This window comes from Ischnura elegans, chromosome 12 (genome assembly GCF_921293095.1).
Source record: "Ischnura elegans chromosome 12, ioIscEleg1.1, whole genome shotgun sequence".
Lineage (NCBI taxonomy): Eukaryota > Metazoa > Arthropoda > Insecta > Odonata > Coenagrionidae > Ischnura > Ischnura elegans.
Genome location: NC_060257.1, coordinates 50,332,496 through 50,355,609, shown reverse-complemented (window position 1 = coordinate 50,355,609; position 23,114 = coordinate 50,332,496). Strand labels below are relative to the sequence as shown.

Here is a 23,114-nt window from a genome sequence, read left to right as displayed (position 1 = left end):
AGTGATTGGTTAATCTGTTAAGTAATTTAAAATTCGTACATCAATAGCTAACCTGTTGTTGGTGTCCGAGTTGGTATGATACTGTCAACTATGATTGGAAGCATTCTGTGAATATTCATTTTCCTTTGACTGTATTTAATTGAAATACCTGTAGGAAAATAGCTAATTCAGACCTTTAAAATTAATCTCAAATGTATTGGATTGTATTTTTTGTGGGATTGATAATTCTGTATAATCGTGGAGCTCCACTATTATTTTGCCATAGTAAAAGGTATCTGGGACATAATTTCACTCGGCATATCAAAAAAATACAAATAGAGGTGCTGAATTGTTGAGGTCTCAACGTTGTAGAATTCCATCTTAAGTAAGGAAAAATAATATTTGCTTCCTACTACTTAACCTATAATCGTTTGGCTAGTTTCAGTTTGAATACTGTGTATCATTTTCAAGACCAGTCAAGATGAAATGTTAATCTGTAGGAAGCAAATGTTATTTTTCCTAACTTACAAATAGAAGGCTTTCGACGTGCATTGGCTAGTGTATTTTTATGTATTTAGGAGTATTGACTGGAAGTTAACTCATTGACCCTTGGACAATCACCAATGATTTGGAGGCATGTCCTATCGTAACCAAGCACCCCTATTCCTGTTACATTGCACTATGTGTCCTTTCTAGTAATCATACAACCAGTGGCACAGTGAGGGGGGGGGGGGGGGGTTTGGGGGATAAATTCCCCCTCGCCCCCCAAGAGCTCAGAAATTTTTTTAAGTTAAATCCATTTTACTTAATTGCATTAATATTACTTTTAGAATTTTGTAAAGATTTATAAAATATCTCTCAGGAAGCCGTAAAACTCACTATTTATCCTAATTTTTTCTGGGGAGGGCCCCTGCTCCCCAGAGATATGTAAGTAATATAAGAGTATAAGTAAGATAATATAATATAAAATAGGTAATTTTTATGGTTGCTCTCCAGTATTTATTTCATCAGTCTAATAAACAATGCTTAAAATAATTGGTGACGAGCGTGATGCGCCCGCTCCCACCGGGCTTCCCCCGCTCTTTTCAATGCAGGTCCACAGGGGGATAGGCATGTTTCTAATTTTAAAATGTAGAAAAAAAGGCAGGGTCTTATGTACAAATTTAATTGGAATGTTCATGTACAAATTGAGGTCAGAGGACCTCTTTAACCCTTTAAAGGCCAAACTAACTTACCAACTGATTTTTATTATTTTTTTTGCATATTCTATTTATTTTACAGCTTATTAAGACATGGTATGAAAGAAAACCCGAACGAAAATTTTTAAATGCGTTTTCAAGCATGTTCCCAAATGGGAACATTGGACACTCAAGTGAATAAAATTTCGAAGTTTTACTTTTTTTTTGAGCATTTATATTTTTCGAAAATATCATAAGTTTGGTAGAAAATACATGTAATAAGACATCATTCTCATTGTACAGTGTATAAATTGCATTTATGGATTACTCATTATACATTGAAAAACAGTGAAGATGCATTTTTTCCACATTCGGTGCATTAGAGGCGAGTGTTTTTTTGCAGACTACGAATCTTCCCTGTGAAGATATATTTAGAATATGCCCCCCAGTTGTTCTTCGTTTCACTTAAGAGTGCATCTTAGGTCCAGGATGAGAGATAATTTTTGGGTGCAGTCACGTGAGACTTGTGGCTACGTCGCGGAGAAACTCCAAGTGCGTTTTCGACCCTTTTCCGTGGATTTCCCTATGCAAAAGCCATGCACTGGCAACACTCATATTCAAAGCATTTGTTAACAGATTTCACCTCCATTTCTTGCTTCGAAGTTTTGACCTGTAGCTACTCAGAAGTTAGTCCAATACATCAACTCCCCCCATTCCCAAATTATATTTTTTTATCAATTGCAGTTGTGTAATTTCTATCCCATTCCCTTCCTTCCTAAAAAATCTCTTTACAGAACCCAATGGATCATTAGTGAAGCAGTTGGACCCTAATGTAACCACTGAATTATCATTCCATCGACAGAAAAATACCACTCCATCACATATGAAATCAAAATCCCCTCGGTGAAATTTTTCACTTTTGATGGTTTTAGCGGGTATTTGGCTATCCTACCTTCGCTAATTGTACTTGTTGCCTTCATGCTTCTATCTGCCAGTTCTACTAGCAGTGAGTGGGATGAAAAGAAATTATTGAAGTATAACTCAATTTGCTTAGGGTGCTCTACAACAGCCAAAAGATTGCATACTACCCTGCCTCCCAGCGGTCCAGTAGAATTTTTTTCTTTCCCAGCGTATATTTGCATCGCATAGGGATATCCTGATGATGAACAGATAGCATCTAGATTTTGTACCCAAAACGAATTGGTTTTCCTTTGATAAACATTTTGCTCGAGTGATGGTCGTAGTATGGCACCATAGATTCGTCAAGGCTTAGTTCCTTATGGGAGATTCCAAATTGCACGACGTTTTTCCCAACTCTCTATACAAAGGAGATATTTTTCCCAATTTGTCACCCTTTTGCAACATGTTGTTATGAGACAAGTGAAAGTATCTTTTTATTTATTTGAAACGATTCCTGATCATCACTGATGGAATGATATGAATCGACATATTCTCTTCAGAACACCAATACAAATTTTCTTGGGGGACCGTGTGGTATCCACTAAACAAAAGTATTCCGAAGAACTGACCAATCTCTCCCCACGTAACATCAAGAGATGAGCCTTTTTGTTGAGCATAAAGAGAGGACATGTTCGCAACATGATTCAGGTACTGCTGTGGTTAATACTAGAAGAAGATTTCAATCGGCTCCATGGCAACCAGTTCCTCCAGATGATTATCTAGCCCCCGCTTTGGTTCTGACGGAATTTCTTTTTCAAATTGATTCTGTTTTTCCAAACATTGCCTGTGAATTATACAATCATTGAATTACGTCATGGCTTAGAAATATATAAGTTGAAAAATTAAAAGTTTTGAATTCTTAAAAGATGCTGAATTGTAATTTTAAAAAGAACATAACTCCGAAACGAAGTAAGAGGACAATTTATTTTACTGACCTTTTCCCAAAATACTTCTTTTCTGTTTTACTCCTTTCCTTCTAATTACACTGTCTTTCTCTCCATCATCATCTCTGTTTGGTAGAGTGAGGCTAATTTTCCCTAATTTGTCAGCCGGAATTATTTCCACTAGATCATTTTCATTGACATCTTCTTCATCCGTCAAACGGGGGTCTTCTTCAGGAGGAAGCTGGCACAACTCGTATTCCGACAGTTCATCGTCACTTAGAACGTCTAAATATTCGACTACTTCTTCCAAACTAAGAAACTCCTATGAGCTCATTTTAACGAAGTTTCTAAAAAAAGTATGTTCTTCAAAGATAGTGATCACAAAACCGACTCTCAGAATGACTAAATAGAGATTCGATAGAATGAGTTGACTGGGTATATTTCATACCACAATGTCCAACAAGAAACCACAATGTGTTTACATAGCTGCAAGCAGTCTGAGGCGGCGAATTCAGATATAATTAGGCCAAAGAAGCGATAATGTTTCAAAACTCTTTTGTATTGGACGAAAAAAATAAAACAACAAGAGTTTAGGGATAACTCATCGGAGGCAAAAAACAGCAACTGACTTAGATATGCCGACAGTCCAATGTTCCCAAATGGGAACACACCTCAAAATTTTGTTATTGCTTGGAAAATAAATACAAACTTGACCAAAAAACTGAGTTTAACAATGTAATGTATATTGATCGTTTTAATAAATGAGTATTTGTTACTTGAGAGGTAGTGTAGAGAAAAATATTGGATAAACCGCATACTCACTTCAGAGGTAATGAAAATAACCAACTTTAAAAATGTATAATTATCGACAAATGTATGAACAAGTCATGCAATTAACTTTAAAAAATACTTCCATACTTAATTAATATAACCTAAGCTATAAAATTAATCAGAGATATGAAATATAATTTTTATGAATTTTTAAAAATCTGTTCCCAAATGGGAACATTGGACTGTAAACGGTTAAAACACCACATTGGAAGTAATTACACTATCCTCTATTAATACTTGTTTAGCGTTTTCCTTAATATTTACAAAAATATTTTGAAAAGATCTTACCCTAGAGAATGCTACATAAAGTTGGCCATGAAAGAATACAGGGTCAGGCAGGAATAAGCCAGCTCTTTGCAAAGTCTGACCCTGAGCCTTGTAAAAAGTCATCACATAGGAAACCTTAATGGGAAATTGTCTGCAAGTCAAATTAAAAAGCATGGTGGGATCCGACGGCGTTAACTGTATTCTTGGGATGAGGACAATCTTGCCAGATTCGATTATTTTATTTTTATTTTTTATTTTTAAAAACCAATTTTAGGAAACAGTAGCAATATTTAGGAAGTAAGATATGCCGTTGCATGTTCTCTGATAAATTCTGTGCATTTGTAGAGTTTGGTTGCGTATAAGTTGAGAAAAAGGTATCTATACAGTAGAAATAATATAGAGGATTATCCAAAAGCCATTGGTCTAAGCGTATAGATCTCAGATACAATTTTGCTGAAAGGTGTTGCATACCAACGAGGTGCCACCCAGTGGTGTCATGACAAAATTAGCAGTGCCAGAGTGCACTTTCCTTAACTTTTTACGAGTCAAATATTACTCAGTGTTTTTTATTACAAGTTATGTCTGAATATTTAAAATAATTTTTTGTTTTGGTTATGAATGTATATATTAGAAATGTTGAGGCATCAAAACTGATAAAAGTATTATTTGACTATTAAGTCTTTTCTTAACCTGTGCCAGAACACCGTTTTGATGTTGGCCTTGGTGGCACCGGGGTAAAGTCCCTGACTACCAACCTAGAGGTAGCGGGTTCGAATCCCGCCTGGGTGGATTGACCACCATCCAGGGCGTGGACGTTTGTGATTGTCAATCAAGTTAATTGTAAGAGAGGACAATGCTGTCTTAAATTCGCTTGAAAAATAAAGAGGAAGTACGAAATATCACTGAAAGTAATGACCTCTCCCAAAACAATACCCTTAGTCCACCCCTTGTTCACTGCGTAGTATTAAGTAAATGACTACATAAACTAGGGTATGAGGCAGTGGCGATGGAGGGTTTTGGGGAATGAAATCCCCCCCCCCCCAAAACTCAGAGAAATTATAAAGTTTAATCCATTTGACTTTATTATATTTATATTACTCATGAAATAGTGAAAGAATCTATAAAATACCCCTCAGAAAGCCATATAACTCGCCATTTTGTACCATTTATCTTAAGATTTTTCTGGAAGAGGGCCCCTGCACCTTACACTTACCCTGGCAGTTATTCCATACCCCCAGTATTAATTATGTCTAAAACCCCCCTAGCCTTACTTACTAGTTGCACCCCTGGTAAGAGGTGCATCTCTTTTTTGCATCAAGTGGCTGGTAATGCAAGCAATTTGGAGAGTTGGCTGCCAGACAGGGAACGCGGATAAGATATGCTTACGAAGTGGACACAGTTCTGCAAGAAAAGGTGTGTCTCTTACAAGAGTCTATAAAAGGTATATTTATATACGTAAGAATAGGTATTAGGTATAGAAATGAATTCATATTCTTGAATGCAAAGAGGGTAAATGGGTAAACATTATTTGATGAACCCATCAAGTGGAATCACATGATTTCAAGAGCAATTCATAAAAATATGTAATGATAAATATTATGGTGATGTAAGGGCAAGGTTAAAAAAGTAGAGGAGAATACTGACTTAAAACTGAATTTCATAGGCATAAGTACTAATTTTATGGAACCACTCGCAATCTTCCACTTTTCAATGAAATCACTGTGATCAGGATTGCAGATCTACATTACACTGACACCATTCATTAAATTACTAACATAGTTCGTAAGCTTCAGCTAGACTACTTTTTAAAGCAATGGGCAAGGGTTAGATTGTCAGGGTAACACATTCACTGCTGGTGATATTTAATGGAATTTGTGATCATGATGAGTAACAAACAGTAGTAAGTGGTGGGCACTCAAAATTAGGAGAAATTGACCATCACCTCTTGTCATTTGTGCCATTGGGAAGGCCTGATAGGAGAGGATGGGGAGTATACCAGCATCAGTATTAGCCTATTCTTAAGGAAGTATTCCAAAAGTGCCTACTGCTCAATGTCAAATTCCTTGGACGGAGTTCTGTGCTTGATGTACCCTAAATATTAGCAAGTCCCAAAGCATGTTCTCTTCTAGGAAAAGTGAAATCGTGAAATATAAATTTATAGAATAAATAGGAACAAATATAAAATATGTAGTCAGTTCACATATTTGGAATTGCTTGTGCTATAAAATATTAAATAATGAAAGCCAGAACCGCAGCAGGCTATAGGGCTCACATAGCATTATTAAATTCACATAACCTTAGTCGAAATTTGAAAACAAGAATATCGAACTATGATAAAAACTCACTCCTTATAAAATTTCCCGGGGCAAGATCCCCAATATTTTTTGCCAGTCGGCATCCCTGTAAGCCGTGGACAAGGCGAAAGGCTATGATTCAGTGGCGTAGCCAGGAATTTCGTGCGGGGGTCTCCAAAACTAGGGGAGGGGGGACTTTTTAAAACAGGGTACTGAAGTAATGGGTTTTAAACTAATTTATCACTTTTCATAATCGAAAAACTTCATTTGTTTAAAAAATATTTTGTAAATTCATGAATTTTTTATATTTTGTTTTCTTGTATGAAGAATAATAATTGTTTTTTTATCAAGGCAAAGAATCGTAGGCACTGGTTGAGCATTTTCACGGAGACCCTACAAGGGTTGTGGCGCCGAGGAATGAGCGTATGAAGTGATGACACCGAAAATTCCCATTCAAAATATGCACGTAAACTATTGCGATTGCTACGCCGTCAACTTGGTACTAAAATGACAGGTGTTTGTGGTTTGTTGCCAACTTTTAAATCACCAAAGTTACATTTTTTCGGCTCATGAGTGTGTCTTTACCTTATTACCTATAGAATAATGGCACAGTTGATAATTTGGTTTTTGGTTGGGGGGTTGGCAAACACTTGGTAGGGGGTGAAAAAGCGTGGCCGGGAATCGGAGATTCGTATGTCCACTGTCAGAGGACGGTCGCTTGGCGATCGTGGCGGGCTTGACAGAAACAGCTGTGTTCGTGGAATTGTGGATTTGTTTTTGTTGAGAGAGTTTTTTTGGTATTACGTAATTTTTAAAGAAGCAACCAGTGCTACTTAATGTACGGCAAGATGTTTGCGGAAGAAAGTGATGCGTGAACTGTTTATTTGGAAATGAATTTTTATCGAAAGTACTTAACGTTTTTTTTTAACATGTAATCCACTTGCCGTGTATTTTTTTTAACGTTTTACGGTGTGCGCAGTGTTTTACGAGTCAAAATTTTTATCCCCAAAGCTATAGTGGGAGTTAGGAATTAATTTTTTTAGTGAACGTCAAACTTTGAGTTGAAATTTGCTCTACCGTATAGACATGGATCCTATGTTTGATCCTCGGATATGTCGGTTGTGTCTTGGTGGAACTTCCACTTTATTTGACGTTTTTGAAGAAAATTTACGTGGATTTTGTGTGAATGAGGCCATAAAAGATCTACTTCAAATAGAAGTAAGTACGGACATCTTGTTTCTATTTTCACCAGAGGTGACCGTCGTGGCTATGTATCCGTTTTCCCTGTATTTATTTGAAGAATGTAAGTCGAAACTGACCTGGTTTTGAGTGTAGACTTTGGTTAATTGCTTAATTCTGTCTTGGAGAGTGACCTAGTTTCCTTTTTATTCGCACATCCGTTTACCACAGTTTAGTATTTCATAAGACTATGATGCATGCACTATTATTTGTGTAGTTCGGTGAAAAAACTGACAGGATTAAAGGACAGTGCGAACTTAATTTTTGCTGTCCTTTAATTCATCCTCAAAATATTTTGTCTACTCTAGATAAACTTCATCCTTAACGGGAGCGTAGAAATAGGTTGACCTGATATCAATATATGCTTAGTATACCATCCTCTTTCAATGCCAATTGCCAGAAGTTCTCGTACAACCATTATTGTCACAACAGGACTAAATATTTATAAATAATCAACTCCTAGAATCTGGGGAAAACCCTGAACTACTAGTCTCTCTTTGTACCTTGCTATCTTTCCATTTTCATCAGTTTCAATTTGAAACAACCATTTGTATTCACTTATCGTCTAATTTTTTGGCCTTTCCACTGTTTCGGCATGTTCCCCATCAAAGCCTGCATTTCATTTGAAGCTTAACATTTTTACTTGGTTCCATATGCATGCAGCTCCCACATTTTATGCTCTTCTTTAGATGTACAACCCTTTGATTGCTTATGAGATCTGAAAGCTCAATCCTCTTCTCTTCCAGGGAGAAGAAGAAGGGCTTTTCATTCTTCTATCTTCATCCATCCTAATAAAAATTGCCTTTTCTGGTATAATATACATGCCCCTCTGAAATATAAGTATCCTAATTTCATGATGTGTCTCTTGCCTAGTCTAACTGTCCCACATCATCTAAGTAAATGTCAGAAATTGACTGAATGAGGAGAGATCTGGCATTTTCATTTGCTGTTTTTTTAGTCACAGAGAGTTCATCTATATTTTCAATATAGTTCATTGCTTCCCAACACTTCCAGGTTTTGAGGGTAGTTCGTGCACGTATACTCCCAAGTATCATAATTGTCTTCTTTCAATCTGTCTGAAGGTATACCTTTGAAACCATGACTTCATAAACTTCTTCTATTCCAACTAAATTCAAAATCTTCTATCCACTCAAAATGTAGGCTTTGGCAGCGAGATTCATTGGTATCAAAGGCTTTTGGAAGCAGTTGCATATTGTGCTTTGTCATATCAGCTTTTGCGGCGATTGCTGGTCGCCTCATCAGGCGATTAATAAAAATAGGGATTTGGTTGACGTTAATATACTCGTCAACCCTCCTCACTCCACCGAAGTGGTGGGGGAGAAGGGAGACCCTGATGTCAGAAGAACTTATTCCTACCTCCACTGCATAAATGCTCAACAATCGCCCACTAAGCCAAATCCACTCATCTAGTACTGCTGGGGCTACTACATGAGCGGATTTGATACTGTGGGCGATTGTTAAGCATTTATGCTGTGGAGGTATCGTTATGTGTGAGAGGTAAGCGAACTCTCCCCCTTGTTGGTATTGGTTTTATTCATCGCTTGATGATGTGACCTATAATGGCTGTGAAATCTCACGTGGCAAAGCTCAAAAGCTCCTAAAAGCCTTTGATAACTTCTATCCACTCACTTATCTTCGTGATTGCTATTTTATCAGGTTATAAAAAAGCACTGGACCCATAACCTATTGTTTTTTCATGGAGTAATTGAAAAAACTTCTGGTAAAGGAAAAAATGTGGTGTATATTTTATCTGATGAACCCTTTGTTAAAGATGATCCTTTTTGAACAATGGCAACCAGGTTACAAGAAGAGAGCAAGCAATAAAGTTCCGAAAAATATGGCAGTATTAGTATTATAAATACACAATATATTTAATACAATATAACTTACATGTTCCGATTCATGCTCATTCTCAAATCCTCAGCTCAATTAGTAGTCATAATTATGGTGGTTTTTTTTCTGCTTAGAAATTAGGTAGCCATGCTATTATCTGCAGTCATTTGTATTGTAACTATTATGTATATTGTTTTCAAACAGGTGGAGAATGAAGTTGGGTTATTTTGGTTGCTTTGCCTTACTTGCCTTGAAAAACTGGGTAATTTTCATCTTTTCAAACTTCAATGCATTCAGTCAAATGATTCCTACAAGAGCCGATTTACTAGTATGGAGAAGGAGGAAACTGATTGTGCTAGAAAGAAGGTAAGCTTGTAATAAGTATGTTTATGCTTTTTCTTTTTTATGTTTAGCTCTGAAACAATAGTGTTATTTGCAAGAAATATTGAAGGCAAAGCCTTCTTTTGTGTGGAATTTTGTCAGCTGTGTTTCAAGGAATATTGTAATTATCAGAGTTTTTTATGCATATGTTTTTATTGTAATTTTTATTAAAATGCTATTTTCCAGAGGTCTGGAAGGGCTGGAAAAGTTAGTCAGTCAGACAATAATGTATCATCCCCCGTAAATAAGGAAGGAGGCTGTGGTGATGTTCTCATGGAATTATCATCACGGGATGGACTTTATGAAAACATATTCCATAACCTGAGGGATGAACTTGGAGTGTTTGATTTAGTGTCTGAAATTGGCAAGGACGGTGATTGGTCTGAGATTGTCGAAAAAGAACTCTCTCAAAATGGTGATGATAACATTGACATAGAAAAGGTTTGTGAAAAGGAATTAAAAATATTCTCTTGAAGAATTGATAGGGATGTTTTAATTTAATATTTAACTTAATTTAATTTTCCTTACAGATGGTAGTGCCAATTAAAATGGAAAATATTGAATTTGAGCATGATATTTGTCCAAGAGAATTTCTTGGCTGTATAGAAGGGAGTGAGTCACAAATGGTAAGAATTATATTTTAGTTGCAATTTATAGGCATATACAATAGACACTATAAAGATAAAAGCACTCACACTACTAAATTTTCCATTGGACATATCCACCTTCCATCACCATCACCACCTGAGGAAGGTGGATATGGCCATAACTAATGATTCACGTGAAAATTTCAGCATATTAAAGGTGTATAAGAAGAAAAATAAGCATGAAACATTTATTGCTGAAAATGTCATTACATGTATATAATTGCGGCTGCATTAATGGTCTCTAATTGTCTTGGGGGTGTCTCCTTGGTATGATAAGTGGGGATTTTATGAGATAAAGAGGTTCACTACAAAGAGGTTTGCCTTTAAATTTAAATGTAAATCCGACGGGACCGTAGGGGTGGTATGAAGTATGGAGGTTTATGATTTAAAGAGGTTCACTACACAGAGGTTTTACTGTATATATTTTTGTATGTACTTTAAAGTTGCGATGAAAATGGTTTTTCTTGGCTACCTTTTTGACATTTTACCAAACCTTGATTGAAGGACATTAAATAATTAAGGTTGGATTAAAATTTGCTATCATAATTGTCTGTAACAATTAATTGTTTAGCTTCATTAAATGAGAGCTTTGGGTGAGTATCAACAACACCATTGCGTAATCTCACTCATTTTGAGCATAAGTGTTTCAGGCAATTATAATTGCATATTTTTGTCAACCTTAATTATTAAAAAATGTCCACCAGAGTATTGAATAAAATGTTGAAAAGAGTGGATACCCAAGAGAAACCGTTTTCATGGTACATAACTGCAAAGTGCATCCAAAAAAATGCTTGCATCGCCATAGCTCAGCAACTAAGGAGTTGCTACCACTTGCTTATAGGACAAAAAATGCTTAAAATTGTCTCCCCTATCACCTCCTGAAGTGTTGATGACAGTGGCGGCTCGTGGATCAAATGCTAGGGGGGCACTCTCCACCTGGGGGTCAAATTTTTTAATATTTTGTGTATTTTAGTGAGTTTTTAAGGCAATCTAGGTATTAAATTTGTGATCCCATATGTTCTGTTTTTTTTCAACGAAAATACCTAGTTTTCCTTATAAAGCTTGATTAATTAATACTATGTACAGTAGACTCTCAGTCATACGGATCAGCTTAGTCCAGACTTGAATTCTTAATCTGTATGCACTATCTAATTGGACTCTTATGTCAACTTTGCGTAACGCAGCATACTCAATGCAAGCATTAATATGTTTTTCTCTCAATTTATCTTTTTTTACTTTTTCATTTAAATGTTTAAAAACCGAGACAACATCCACCGTCCATGCATGGTCTGCAACTCCCATTACCAATAAGGATAGCAAAAAAAAAGAATGTTTAACTTCCCACACAACCAATTAGCATAGTTGTACAAATTATTGGAAAATTTCCAAACGAAACTGTTTCGTGCTTTAGAGGCCTTTTGTTGTTGGTTTATATTTACGAGGGTTGTATCAAAAGTAAGGTTCCCATATTTTTTACAAATACAAAACTTTTTGTATTCATATTAATTTTCACTTCGCTTAAAAGCTTACACTTTTGCCTATTTTTCAACGTAGTCTCCATTTTTTTCGACAAACTTTTAAAAACCTTGCTCCAGCTTTTTTAACCCTAAGCTGAAGAAGTCTCCCGCCAACCCGTTGAGGAAGTGTGCGACCTCTACTCTGACTTCATCGTCGCTCCTGAAGCGTTTGCCATCTAGGAGTTTTTTTTCGGGGATAAAATGAAATACCCACGTTTCATCTCCGGTGACGATAGAGACCAAAAACTTCTCCTTGTTGCCCCCCACCTTAAAATTGCTGAAGACATTTGCGAGCAGTGTCAAGGCGTTGCTCCATGAGTCCGTCAGTCAGCATCCGGGAGACCCAGCAAGAACACATCTTGCGATAACCCAACGTTTGCGTTAAAGTTCTTTCAATTGTGCCGTGAGAAGCTTCAGAAATGCGTTCAACAAATTCACGGACAGTGACCCTCCAATCTTTGAGCAGCTCACTGTTGATCTTCTGGACAATTCAAAACCGGCGGTCATCACTTCGTCCTTCATCGTGAACTTCCGTGCGGCCCTCAGCAACAGCCCTGCAACATTTGCGGACGTGGTCAACGGGCATGCACTCTTCACCTTAAAGTTCAGTCAGTTGCTGATGAATCTCCAATGGCGGTAACTTCCTTGCAAGGAGAAATCGGATTACTGCTCGATCCTCACTCTTGGCGGGAACGGGGATCATCACTTTCATTGTTGTCGGTTGCTAAGCCAATAATGAGCGACACAGTGAATCGCGGACTGGCGGACTCGAGAGTAGGGGAACCACTGCGAACGGCAATGTTGTGGGATTTAGCCTAGCACCTTCGCTCAACATTGTAGCTCATTGGGAACCTTACTTTTGGTACAACCTCGTAGTATAGGTGGGCCTAAATTCTTGAGCTAGGTCCTATGCTCCAGGTCCTTAATCCCATTACTAATGATAAAATTCGCATCGTTCACAGACGAGGCCATTATGAATCACTAATAAACTAAACAATCTCTAACACTAAAACACTAGCAATCACTAATTGATTAACTCAACTACAACTAGGTCTATTTTTTATCAATCATTCATTTGAGAAAATAATTTACACACAATAAGTAAACTGGTCACCAAAACAAGGTATTCCGCAACACCAAGTAGACGCCAGATTATACGGCCTCCGGCCGGTGCAGCGATGTCAACTCACTGGATAAATTTGATCTGCATATGCTCCGGCAGCATCCCAAAACTTCCAAAAGGCACAAGCTTAGACGCATCATAGCACCAGCAGCACCCACCACTACTACTCTTCATATAACTGCATGGTGATGGATTGGGACGTTCTGGCTAGCGCCCCACGGCTACAAATATGAAATTCTCGCTCTATTTTTGTGTGTTTTTCCTAAATTTTCAATGTATGAGATTGAAAAGGTACTTTGTTTAATTAGATTTATAATTATAATTGAAAGGGTGTTTAATTTTCTTTCTTTTTCAAATCTTTGGGAGGGGTGGCATCTGATAGACCATATGGGCAAGCTGCCACTGATTGCAAATTATATACAGAAATCCGATCCTCTTTAAGTTAATATTGTCAATTGAATTAAAAATTTGTGGGTCTTCCTTATAAGAGGGGGTAAATTTGGATGGGATATACTTTAAAACCATAAATTTTGGGGAATTGACTCAATTTCATTGTAAGTATATCAGATAGCTTTCAATTATTGCTTTTTATTAACAGTGGGTTATTTTCTTCATTGGAGAAACTTTCCCCAATAGTAGGTAATTACATGGAAAAATTATTTGTATTTTAATCCTTTTATTTTTCTGCAGTGTTCTCTCCTCACCCTGCATACAAATCTCTTCGATTTCCTTTTTCCTCTCCAGTATATTAATAAAAAATATTATACATTTCAGAATGGCATGGATAGAGGTGATTCATGGGCCAGGAATGAACGAGATCTTGAGCGTATGGATAAAAGAGCAGAAATGATGCATAATAACAACCATTCTACAGAGAACGTTGATCCCAAAGGTGAGATACTCATGATTAACACTTTGCGTGCCATGGACGTAATATTGCGTCCTGCTAATCCTTCTGAGGATTGCCATGGACGTAATATTACGTCTTTCCACTTAATTGGCTCTGTATGCGTGAAGCCGTAATATTTCGCCCGTGGTACTTTTCCAGTATACTGCTTAGGGGTTCTGTTTTTTCAAAAATCAACTGCTCGATGGAAAAAGAGTTCACTTTATGTCTTGAGGACGAAAAGTCCTCTGTAGCTACCGGCATCCTCATCTTAGGCCACTTAGTGTGAAAATTCTTTGGGCAAATGGACAGTTCGTTGAGGGTGCATTGACCCTTTTTGTCATCCAGGATTTATAATGCTTTGCTTGGAACAATGCTTTTTTATGATTTCCATGCTTTTAATTGTTCAAATTGAGCGTATTTAAAAAATATTATGCATTTTATGGCGGTACATCATATGTTGCAACTTTTTTATTTTCCAAAAACAGTAGGTTTTCATTGTTAAATTATATATTTAAAAATTAGTAATAAATGTTATTCAACTCATTCATAAAGAAGAGCAAAGTCCATTTTTATTGAAATGGACATCGATATAAATATATTTTTGATGCTAATGTTTTAAAAATTGTGCGAATATAGTAAAAATGGCTGGATTTTTCAGTAGGGCTTTAAATTTAGCAGCCGGCACTCAAAGTGTTAAGTTGGCATTAAATGTCGCAGTTTAAATTTTACCTCTAAGTAGTCATTAGCAAATTTTATCTTCGCATAATGTCTTCATAGCATTCCTAGTAAATGGCATTTATAAGTCCTTACAGCACATTTTGCAACCAGAGTTTTTATTCTCATTTAAATTACTCAAATTCTTCCTAAGGTGGTCATCATATTTTTTGTGGGATTATTGTTAAAGTATGCAACCAGTCTAGGTAGAATTACTTGGAGTGTTTGCAAGTTAGTTTAGCTAGCGCAGATTTCATATCTCTCTTTTGTGCTCAATGAGGCCTACTCCCTTTCATTCTATCAATAAATACTATTCTCTTCGTTCGTCTCCGTGCTTACCTGACATTATTCCTTCTACAGTCCGGCCAGCGAGAGTTGTACAATGACAGTTCAAAAGGAGGGGCCGAGAACCCTGCGCCAGCACGGTTTGCAGCCAATCGCTGTCCCCCTAACACTCCTCACTCTCTTGCCTAGTCATGCAATGTTTTCACATGCATATGAAGCACCGAAATAAGCCTGAACCTCTAAAACAAGCCCTTTCTTCGAATCACCTAAACAAGGAATTCTTCCTTTGGTTCCTTCACGCTTGTCGTCCCTTCTGGTTCCTTTCTTCACGGAAGCCTTTTGTTTACATGTAAAGTAGGTTAAATCGAAACTTGAAGTGGTGGTATATGGTGGAAGGGCTCCATACTATCAATAAAAGACCCTTTGTTACTTACAAAATATACCGTATCTCTGCGAATATAGTCCCCCCCATAATTTCGAGGCGTCAGGTTCAGGAAAAATAAAAAAATGCGTCTGAATATAGTCCCCTCTTTACTTTTACCATTGGCATTTTTGGAAAAAAAGGGGGGACTATATTCAGACAAATACGGTATTTTTTAAAATTTCTACCGGCTTCAGCTGTTACACCATTATAATAATTTCTTATACAGCTATATCAGCTGATATTCTTTGATATTCTAGATACTTTCTATGCTTGATAATGGTGTAACAGCCAAAACAGGCTGGAATGTCTTAACTATATTGTAGAAGTAACAAAGTGCCTTTTATTGATAGTATTGTGGCATCACATCATCGAATCTTGGCAATTCATAACGTAAGCCCAGGCACAGGGAAACTCCTTTCGTCAGTCACTGGGTAGGTGAGGGAAAAAACTCAACAAAAAACAAGAGAAATAACCACAAGAGAAACAATTGTATCTAAATTACAAGTCGCGTTAAATTAAATAGCATATGAAAGTGAAGATAATCAATATAAGAACCATTTCAGCAGTGACCATTTATCACTAAAAATCTCAAAGAAATGAACCTTAAGCAATACAAAAACTAAGTACAAATGTAAGTGTGCCAGCACCAGCTGCTGGTTGAGAATCGCCGTCTTTTGTCGAACAAAGTGGCGAGGTAGAAGGCTGATGTCAGAGAGACCAGGCGAAGAGACTTTTAGTCGAATGGCCTTTGCTTGAAAAACCTTAGCGGTAGAAGTTCTGCGAATAAGTTAGGAGGATGTCCGGAGGAATTTCCGGGGGGGGGTTTCACTGAAAAATGCCACAGTATGTAAAGAGTTTGAGGGTTCTAGGTGAACCCTTCGAAGGATACAATGCACCGGGGCCGGGAACCAAGCCAGTGGCTTATACGCCCAGACACCTGGGGAGGGGAAGGAAGGGGAAAAAGGATAGAGGCGCCGCCGCGATGGGAGCCCGCCGACGCCTCTGGGAAGGGATAGGAACGGAAGGGACGGGACGAGGGAAAAACACCCCAACGCTATAGAAGCGAAGGGGGCCCTACTATACTACTATATATAGGGGGTACTAGCTTCGGCGGTACTTATTTTAAAATTGGAAATATACAGAGAAGATTAGCATTGCCCCTGCGCCACAGTATGTAAAGTGGGCATTTCCCTATCTTACCTGGCAACTTTGCCTCCTACCCCAAAGTAGACCCTTCTGCATGTCGTGACCACTCTCGGCAGCCGGACTGTAACCTAGGTTTTAACCCCCTCCTTGCTCATTACTCCCTCCAACTAAACCTTCTGTCTGCTAAGCATCTCTTCTAGAAGTTTCCACTTATCTCCCATCAGATCTAGCTTTTTGTCATTTCTCTCCCCATAGTTTCACTTCATCTTCTCCATTCTTGTCCACACCCACGTCTTGAAGGCCTTCAGTTCTTTTTGCCCTCCTTCCTAAGTTTCGAAATGTTTGCACTGTAAAACACACTCCAGGTCAGACTCTTCACTAGATTCTCCCTTATGCTTACAAAATGGTCTTCTCATCAGCTCTTTCCTGTTCTTGAATGCCTCCTTAGCTAATGCAATTCTTTTCCTAATGTCCTTAGTGCTGTACTTGTTCTTCTCCAAAGTGCTGTCCAATTTTCTCTGGAATGTGCTTTGTTAAAAATATCACACACCTCCCTTTCACTGCTACAGACTTCTTCTCTGCCTTTGGATTTGTGTATGTAAGTTTTCCTATTTTTCTTGGAAAAGGTTTTTTTAACGATTCTTTTACTGCCTCCATCACAAACTGCATCCTTATGTTATCTTTCTGTGATGATTGTTTGCCATTTTTTTACAGCATGAATGTATTAGTTGCCACTTTTTCCTGGGACATAGGCAACCTAGCCAAACATTCCCGCATCGATCGTTTTCCCTCATTCACATTTTTTTATCGTCCATCCCCCTGAAAAACGATTGATCGAGGTTCCACTGTATTTGGTGAGGGCTGTCCAGGTCACCCAAATGAGGTTATTTCTAAGGAAACCATAAATGAAGTCCGAGGTATGTTGCTTATTGTTAGTGGAAGCAGATTGAAATTGAGTGAGATACCTGAGACATGTGGCTTGTCATTGGAGCGTGCAAAATATCATGTTCAAGCATTTAGACGTGAGTCAGATTTTTTAAACTCCATAATAATTAATAGGTAAAGGATATTGGCAAACAAGATCATTATGGTATAGATGCAAACTCCTTCTTTCGGACTTCCATGCATCTTTAAAATGCTGGAAAATGTTGCTCCTCTATGTGTGCATTTGAATCAAACTGTAAGGTCGAACTCATTAAGTCATAGCATTACAGTGAGAAAAAAGCTTTATATGCAGTCATGCACGTGGGAAAAATGCAAAATTTGCCATGAAAAAAGTCATTTGACTTAGCCATATATCACCAAGCCATCATCTTCTAAGGTTCTGAGATTCACCTTTTAAGATGATGCGGCTTGGAGGTGAAAATGGTAACATCTCACTCACCAACAATCGGGAGATCTGGGTTCGAACTCTGGCTAAACCAAATACAGTCGGATCCAACTTTAAAGTCTTCGCATTTAACGTTTTTCCGCATTTAGCATTTATGTTTTGTGTTCCTGATTCATTCCCTATTAGAACAATGTAAAAATTATCCAGATATAGTGTTTCCGTATTTATGGTCGTTAAAAATTTTCCCACTTAAGATTTTTATGCCTGGTTTAACATTTTTCCATGACGGCTCATGCAAACAATTATACAAAACTTTGAATTTCTGCTCATCAAAAAGAAAAGTCTCATGTAATGTTAGCAAGAGTCGATAGAATCTACTGGGGAACTCTTCTTCATCTGCTCTCTTCCACAAATGCAGTACTGGGACCTTCAACTCGCAAGCGGGATGATTTGTCTTTTGTAATTTTTTGCTCCCCTCTGATCCAAACACCAGGCACTTTTTATATCAAATCTGATCTAATGGAGCTAAGTTATTCCTTAATAACCTGTAACTATCTTATCTTTCACTTCTTGAACTTGACTTCTATGATATGTGACGACTGATGGCAACAGTTATTCTCTGAGGGCCGCTACAGTGATGGTTTTCTGGTAATGTTTTCAATAATAATTTTTAATAATAATACAATTGATGGCTTATGCCGTTTTCAACTCCACTCTCTACAGGTAGTCCATTATTTTCCAATAGAACATTTAATCAGTGAATTTTTGGCCACATGTAGCACCTTTTTGTTACTTAAAATTATATTTTTTATTCATAGAAAGCCATCCTTATCATTACAAACCCTATAACCTGAAAAAAATGGCAGGTCCTCATTTAGTGTTTTAAATTTTGTCCCCCCTAAAAAACGTTTAATTAGGATTCTAGTGTAGTTTTTTCATGCCAAATTTCATCCTTGGAGGTCATGAGGAGAGTCATGCTTTGGAAATTGCTGCGAGCATATAAAGCAAGCCTTGAATTGAATAAATATCTAGCTGGGAAGTACGATGGGTCATTTGTCATGTTTGAGATTAAATATAATGCCAAATGAAGAAGAATACTAGAAGTCGAAGTTCTTTAAAGTTGACTGTTTTATGGTTAAATTGAGAACAAATGTGCCTGCATTTTTTGATCATTCACTTTCTACCTTATATGCCTGTAATGACTCTAGAGATTTTCTTCCAGCCCGATCGAAAAAGAAGAGAGCCAAGGCCAAATTCCTTTCAATCGAGGAGAAAATACTGGTTATTGAAGAACATCTGAGTTCTAAACGCAGCCCGCGTGAGTTGAGTAAAAGGTTTGTGTTTTCTCAAATTATTTGGGCTTCATACAGTTTTTGTTTGCTGTGCAGTTCAATTGTTTAATTTGCATGTGCTCCTTTTGTGTTGTAGATATGGGGTTGGCATTAGAACAATTCACAGACTTCTTAAAGCAAAGGAGGAGATCTGGGAAATGTGGAAAACCAAAAAGAGGGTCAGTGATTCCTCGGGGAAAAAATGTCTACGTGAAAGTCAGAATCAGACCAATATTAATGTGAAGACAAAAACCAATGTTAGAAACAAAAACCGAAAACCAATGCATTCTACCATGAAAAAACGTGTGAGTAAGTCCCAGAATCAGGTTGATGTTAGAAAGGACACAGTATTAGCCAGTGATTCTTCTGAAAGCCATGCTGACGGAGTGCTTGGAACCTCAGATGAAGAGGAAAATGAGTTGGACTCGTATGACTGTGATATTTGTGGGAAGCAATTCCTGCGCAAGTGCAGGTTGATAAATCATTTAAAGTGTCATGCGACTAAGAAAGCTCCCAAATGCAAAAACTGTGGATTGCAGTTTCTGGACATGATTGCTCTCTTTCAACATGACTGTTTGTTTCTCGAACGGCCGAATTCTAAGAAGTGTGTTGGTGATGAGTCGTTAAGCAGTGTGTACGGTCAAGGGTCAAGAATTATAGAGTCTGCCCTTGCCATCAAGACTTCTCAACGGCCATATGAATGTGCAGTTTGTGGTGAGGGGTTTAGGAAGTGCAAAGACCTCGAAGAGCATGTGCAGATGCATAAGGATAACAAAGATTTTGTTTGTGACCTGTGCATGAAACCTCACAGTCTAAAAGAAGAGCTTATTGCTCATTTAAAAGAAGTGCATGGCAAATCAAGTGCCAAGCAGAAGCGTTGTGGTGTGTGTGGCAAGAAGTATCTCATGAGACATTTCAAAAGGCATCTTAGGGTTCACTATAAGGAGAAGAGGTATGATTGCAATGATTGTGGGAGAAGGTTCTGGGATAGGTGGCGCTTGATGGACCATGCCAAGGAGCACTGGCTTGATGGTCATTACCGGTGCATTTTTTGTCCAAAGAGTTTTAGTAAAAGTGGTGACTTTAAGGAGCATATGCTAGTCCACTCTGGTGATAAGCCATACATATGTCCGACATGTGGTGAACGCTTCTCTTACAGTCGGTCAATGAAGAGGCACTGGTTGAATCATCAGGACTTGAAACTACACGAATGTGATGTGTGCCACCGAAAGTTTTTTGATTTGGGCAAGCTGAAGAGTCACAGCAAGTTACACACGAAAGAAAAGGCACTTTAAAGGTACCATAGGTGACAAGATTTTCAATTTTTTTTTAACATTGTTACCCTCATGAACTTATGAAGTATCAGCCTGTGAAACACAATATTGGTAACCATGATGCTTTAATGATAAATTCATGTTCTAAGTCAATAGATTTAAATTAGATGTTGGTGCATTTGGTAGAGAATGTTGAATGTTGCCATTTTAATGTAGTTTAATTTATTTGTAAGATCTTTTAAATTATTTGCATGGAGATTTGTTGATGCTAATCAATACGTTTTCTTTTGTAAAGGTATAATTATGGTGGATACTGTTTAAAATGAAGTATTTTTCTGTACTCTTATTTTAATGTTTTTATTCAAATGGGTAAGATTATTCATATTCAAGTTTTAATGGGGAACTTGAATGGGTCATCGATCGCTATAAAAACTATTTTGAATAGTTAAAATGGATATATTAGCTCGCAAAAATACCTTAATTTTCTCCATTCATCATCAAAAAAAAATAAAAAATTTACCTTAAAAATTGAGAAAAATTTCTGCGAGCCGACATGACCCACTGGTTGGTCACACCATGGAATAAGTGTATACTTACTCTATGGTCACACCCAACCTCCATGCCATAGAACGGTAAATCTACTATTTTTCTTCATTTTGTGGTCATCTTAATTTAGTGAAATGAGAAGTTAATCATGAAATTGGTGAGTCTATTTGGTGACCCAGGTGGTGTGACCAGAAGTTCATGGTGACCCACTGATGGGTTGCATTCTAGCCAGACTGGTTGGTGCCACCAGATACATAATGGTCGGTCGTCTGTGACTCATCACATCACTTGTTATCAGAGCAAACCTGCCTGCTTGTTATTTAGTACACAAAGAATTGTATTTTATAATGTATACCATTAACTTGTGAGTAATATAATGTCTAGCATTATGCAAATGAAATAGTACAAGAAATACATAGCCAACTTAATGAAATGTATGGTTTTTGAATGCCTGCTAATTGACAACTAAAAAATAGTACAGGTAACCTGCACACCTCCTAAGCGCTCCCTAAAGCAAATTTCTGGTTACATACCTGGAATGAGTTCAATTTTGATGCTTCGAAAATGCTAAACTGCCATTTTTACCCAATGCAAGGTAGATAACAGAAATTATTTCCCATATAAGACGTCCAGGAATAACTAAGATTGAGTTGGAAAGCTGCTACTAACATCTACAGCTGTTGAACTACATATTGAGTTTTGTAAAGTGTATAATGGAAAGACTTAGTTTTTAAAGTTTCACCTAATCATGAGTAGTAGTTTTTTAATATGAGCGAATACAAGAATCTTTTCCTTGGCCAATAATGGCAGTTTATTTGGTATAATTAGTGATCTATGTACAAGGGCTGTTCAGAAAGTAACACACATTTTGTCATGATACGGCACTGGGTGGGATTAGTACCGTGATTTTGGCGCAGAGTGTTCCTACACTTTGTGCACAACCAGCCATGGCATCTTGCACATCAAGCCTATTGTACTTTGTATACAGAGGAGTGTTAAAATGAATGCTGCAATTTATAATCCCATCAGTTGTCAAGTGCCAGCAGCGATAAGTTATTTCTTGGCAAAAATTCACAAACCAATTGAAATTTGTGGATTTATCCATTTTCCGTTTCGTTGTCAGAGGTGTCGACAGTTTTGCCAGGATTCCACCAAGTGTTTTCAGGTCGAAGTGGTGCTCTCGGTGTTTTTGCCGCGTATAGTATATAGCTCTCCCTCCTGGCGGCCGCAGTGTTGTTGGCTGGTATCCGATGCTGCTGCGCCGTGATTGGTTGGATTTCTAAACACTCTCCTCCAGGCGTTGGTTATATTGTATCCGTCTTCTCTATTGAAATTTTTGGGGGTTTTGATGATCTCTATTGCCTCCCTTATCAGCCTGGGGTAATACCTCTTTTCTTTTGGGATGATTTTCGCTTCGTCAAATATTATATTATGCCCAGGCTCACTCCATGCATGCTCAGCAACTGCTGAGAGGTCGAATTTCTTGTTCTGTGTGGCCCTCTTGTGCTCCTGCAGGCGGATCTTCATGGATCTGCATGTTTCACCGATGTATGATTTACCGCATGAGCATGGTATGCGGTATACCCCTTCGTTGAGATTATTTGGAATCTTGTCTTTCGCTTTGCTGTAATCTGGTTTATTTTTGTCGCGCATTTGAATCTCGTGACGATGTTCTTCTTCTTTAGGATTCTGGAGATCTTTTCACATGTTCCGGAGACGTACGGGATGGTAGCGTATGTTTCTGGCTTTTCATTTGGCTGCTTCTCCTTGTCTAGTGTCCTGTTGCATTTCTTTACTTGTGCAGTCCTTTTCAGGATCATTTCTCTGTTGTATCCATTCCTCTTGAGGGTCGTCATCAGGTGCTCCTTTTCTTTGGCCAGAGATTCTACGCATTGTTATGAAGATGCTACGAAACGCGGCGATAACCTGGAAAATGGAGAAATCCACAAATTCTGTACGCCACAGAAGACTCCGAGACAATTGAAATTTATCGCCAGATTTGTGATGTGTTCAGTCAAAGA

At 37.7% G+C, this 23,114-nt stretch overlaps 1 protein-coding gene and 1 pseudogene across 1 annotated transcript; both read left to right on the top strand.

Annotated features, from left to right (window-relative positions):
* The first annotated feature begins 7,097 nt into the window (after window positions 1-7,097).
* Window positions 7,098-21,526, top strand: LOC124169379 (zinc finger protein 836-like). The gene is made up of 7 exons (XM_046547969.1): window positions 7,098-7,611; window positions 9,691-9,852; window positions 10,054-10,308; window positions 10,398-10,493; window positions 13,929-14,046; window positions 19,165-19,276; window positions 19,371-21,526. The coding sequence occupies exons 1-7, from the start codon at window positions 7,480-7,482 to the stop codon at window positions 20,566-20,568; spliced, it is 2,073 nt and encodes a 690-aa protein (XP_046403925.1). The 5' UTR covers window positions 7,098-7,479; the 3' UTR covers window positions 20,569-21,526.
* Window positions 16,565-16,665, top strand: LOC124169882 (annotated as a pseudogene).
* Window positions 21,527-23,114: the final 1,588 nt, after the last annotated feature.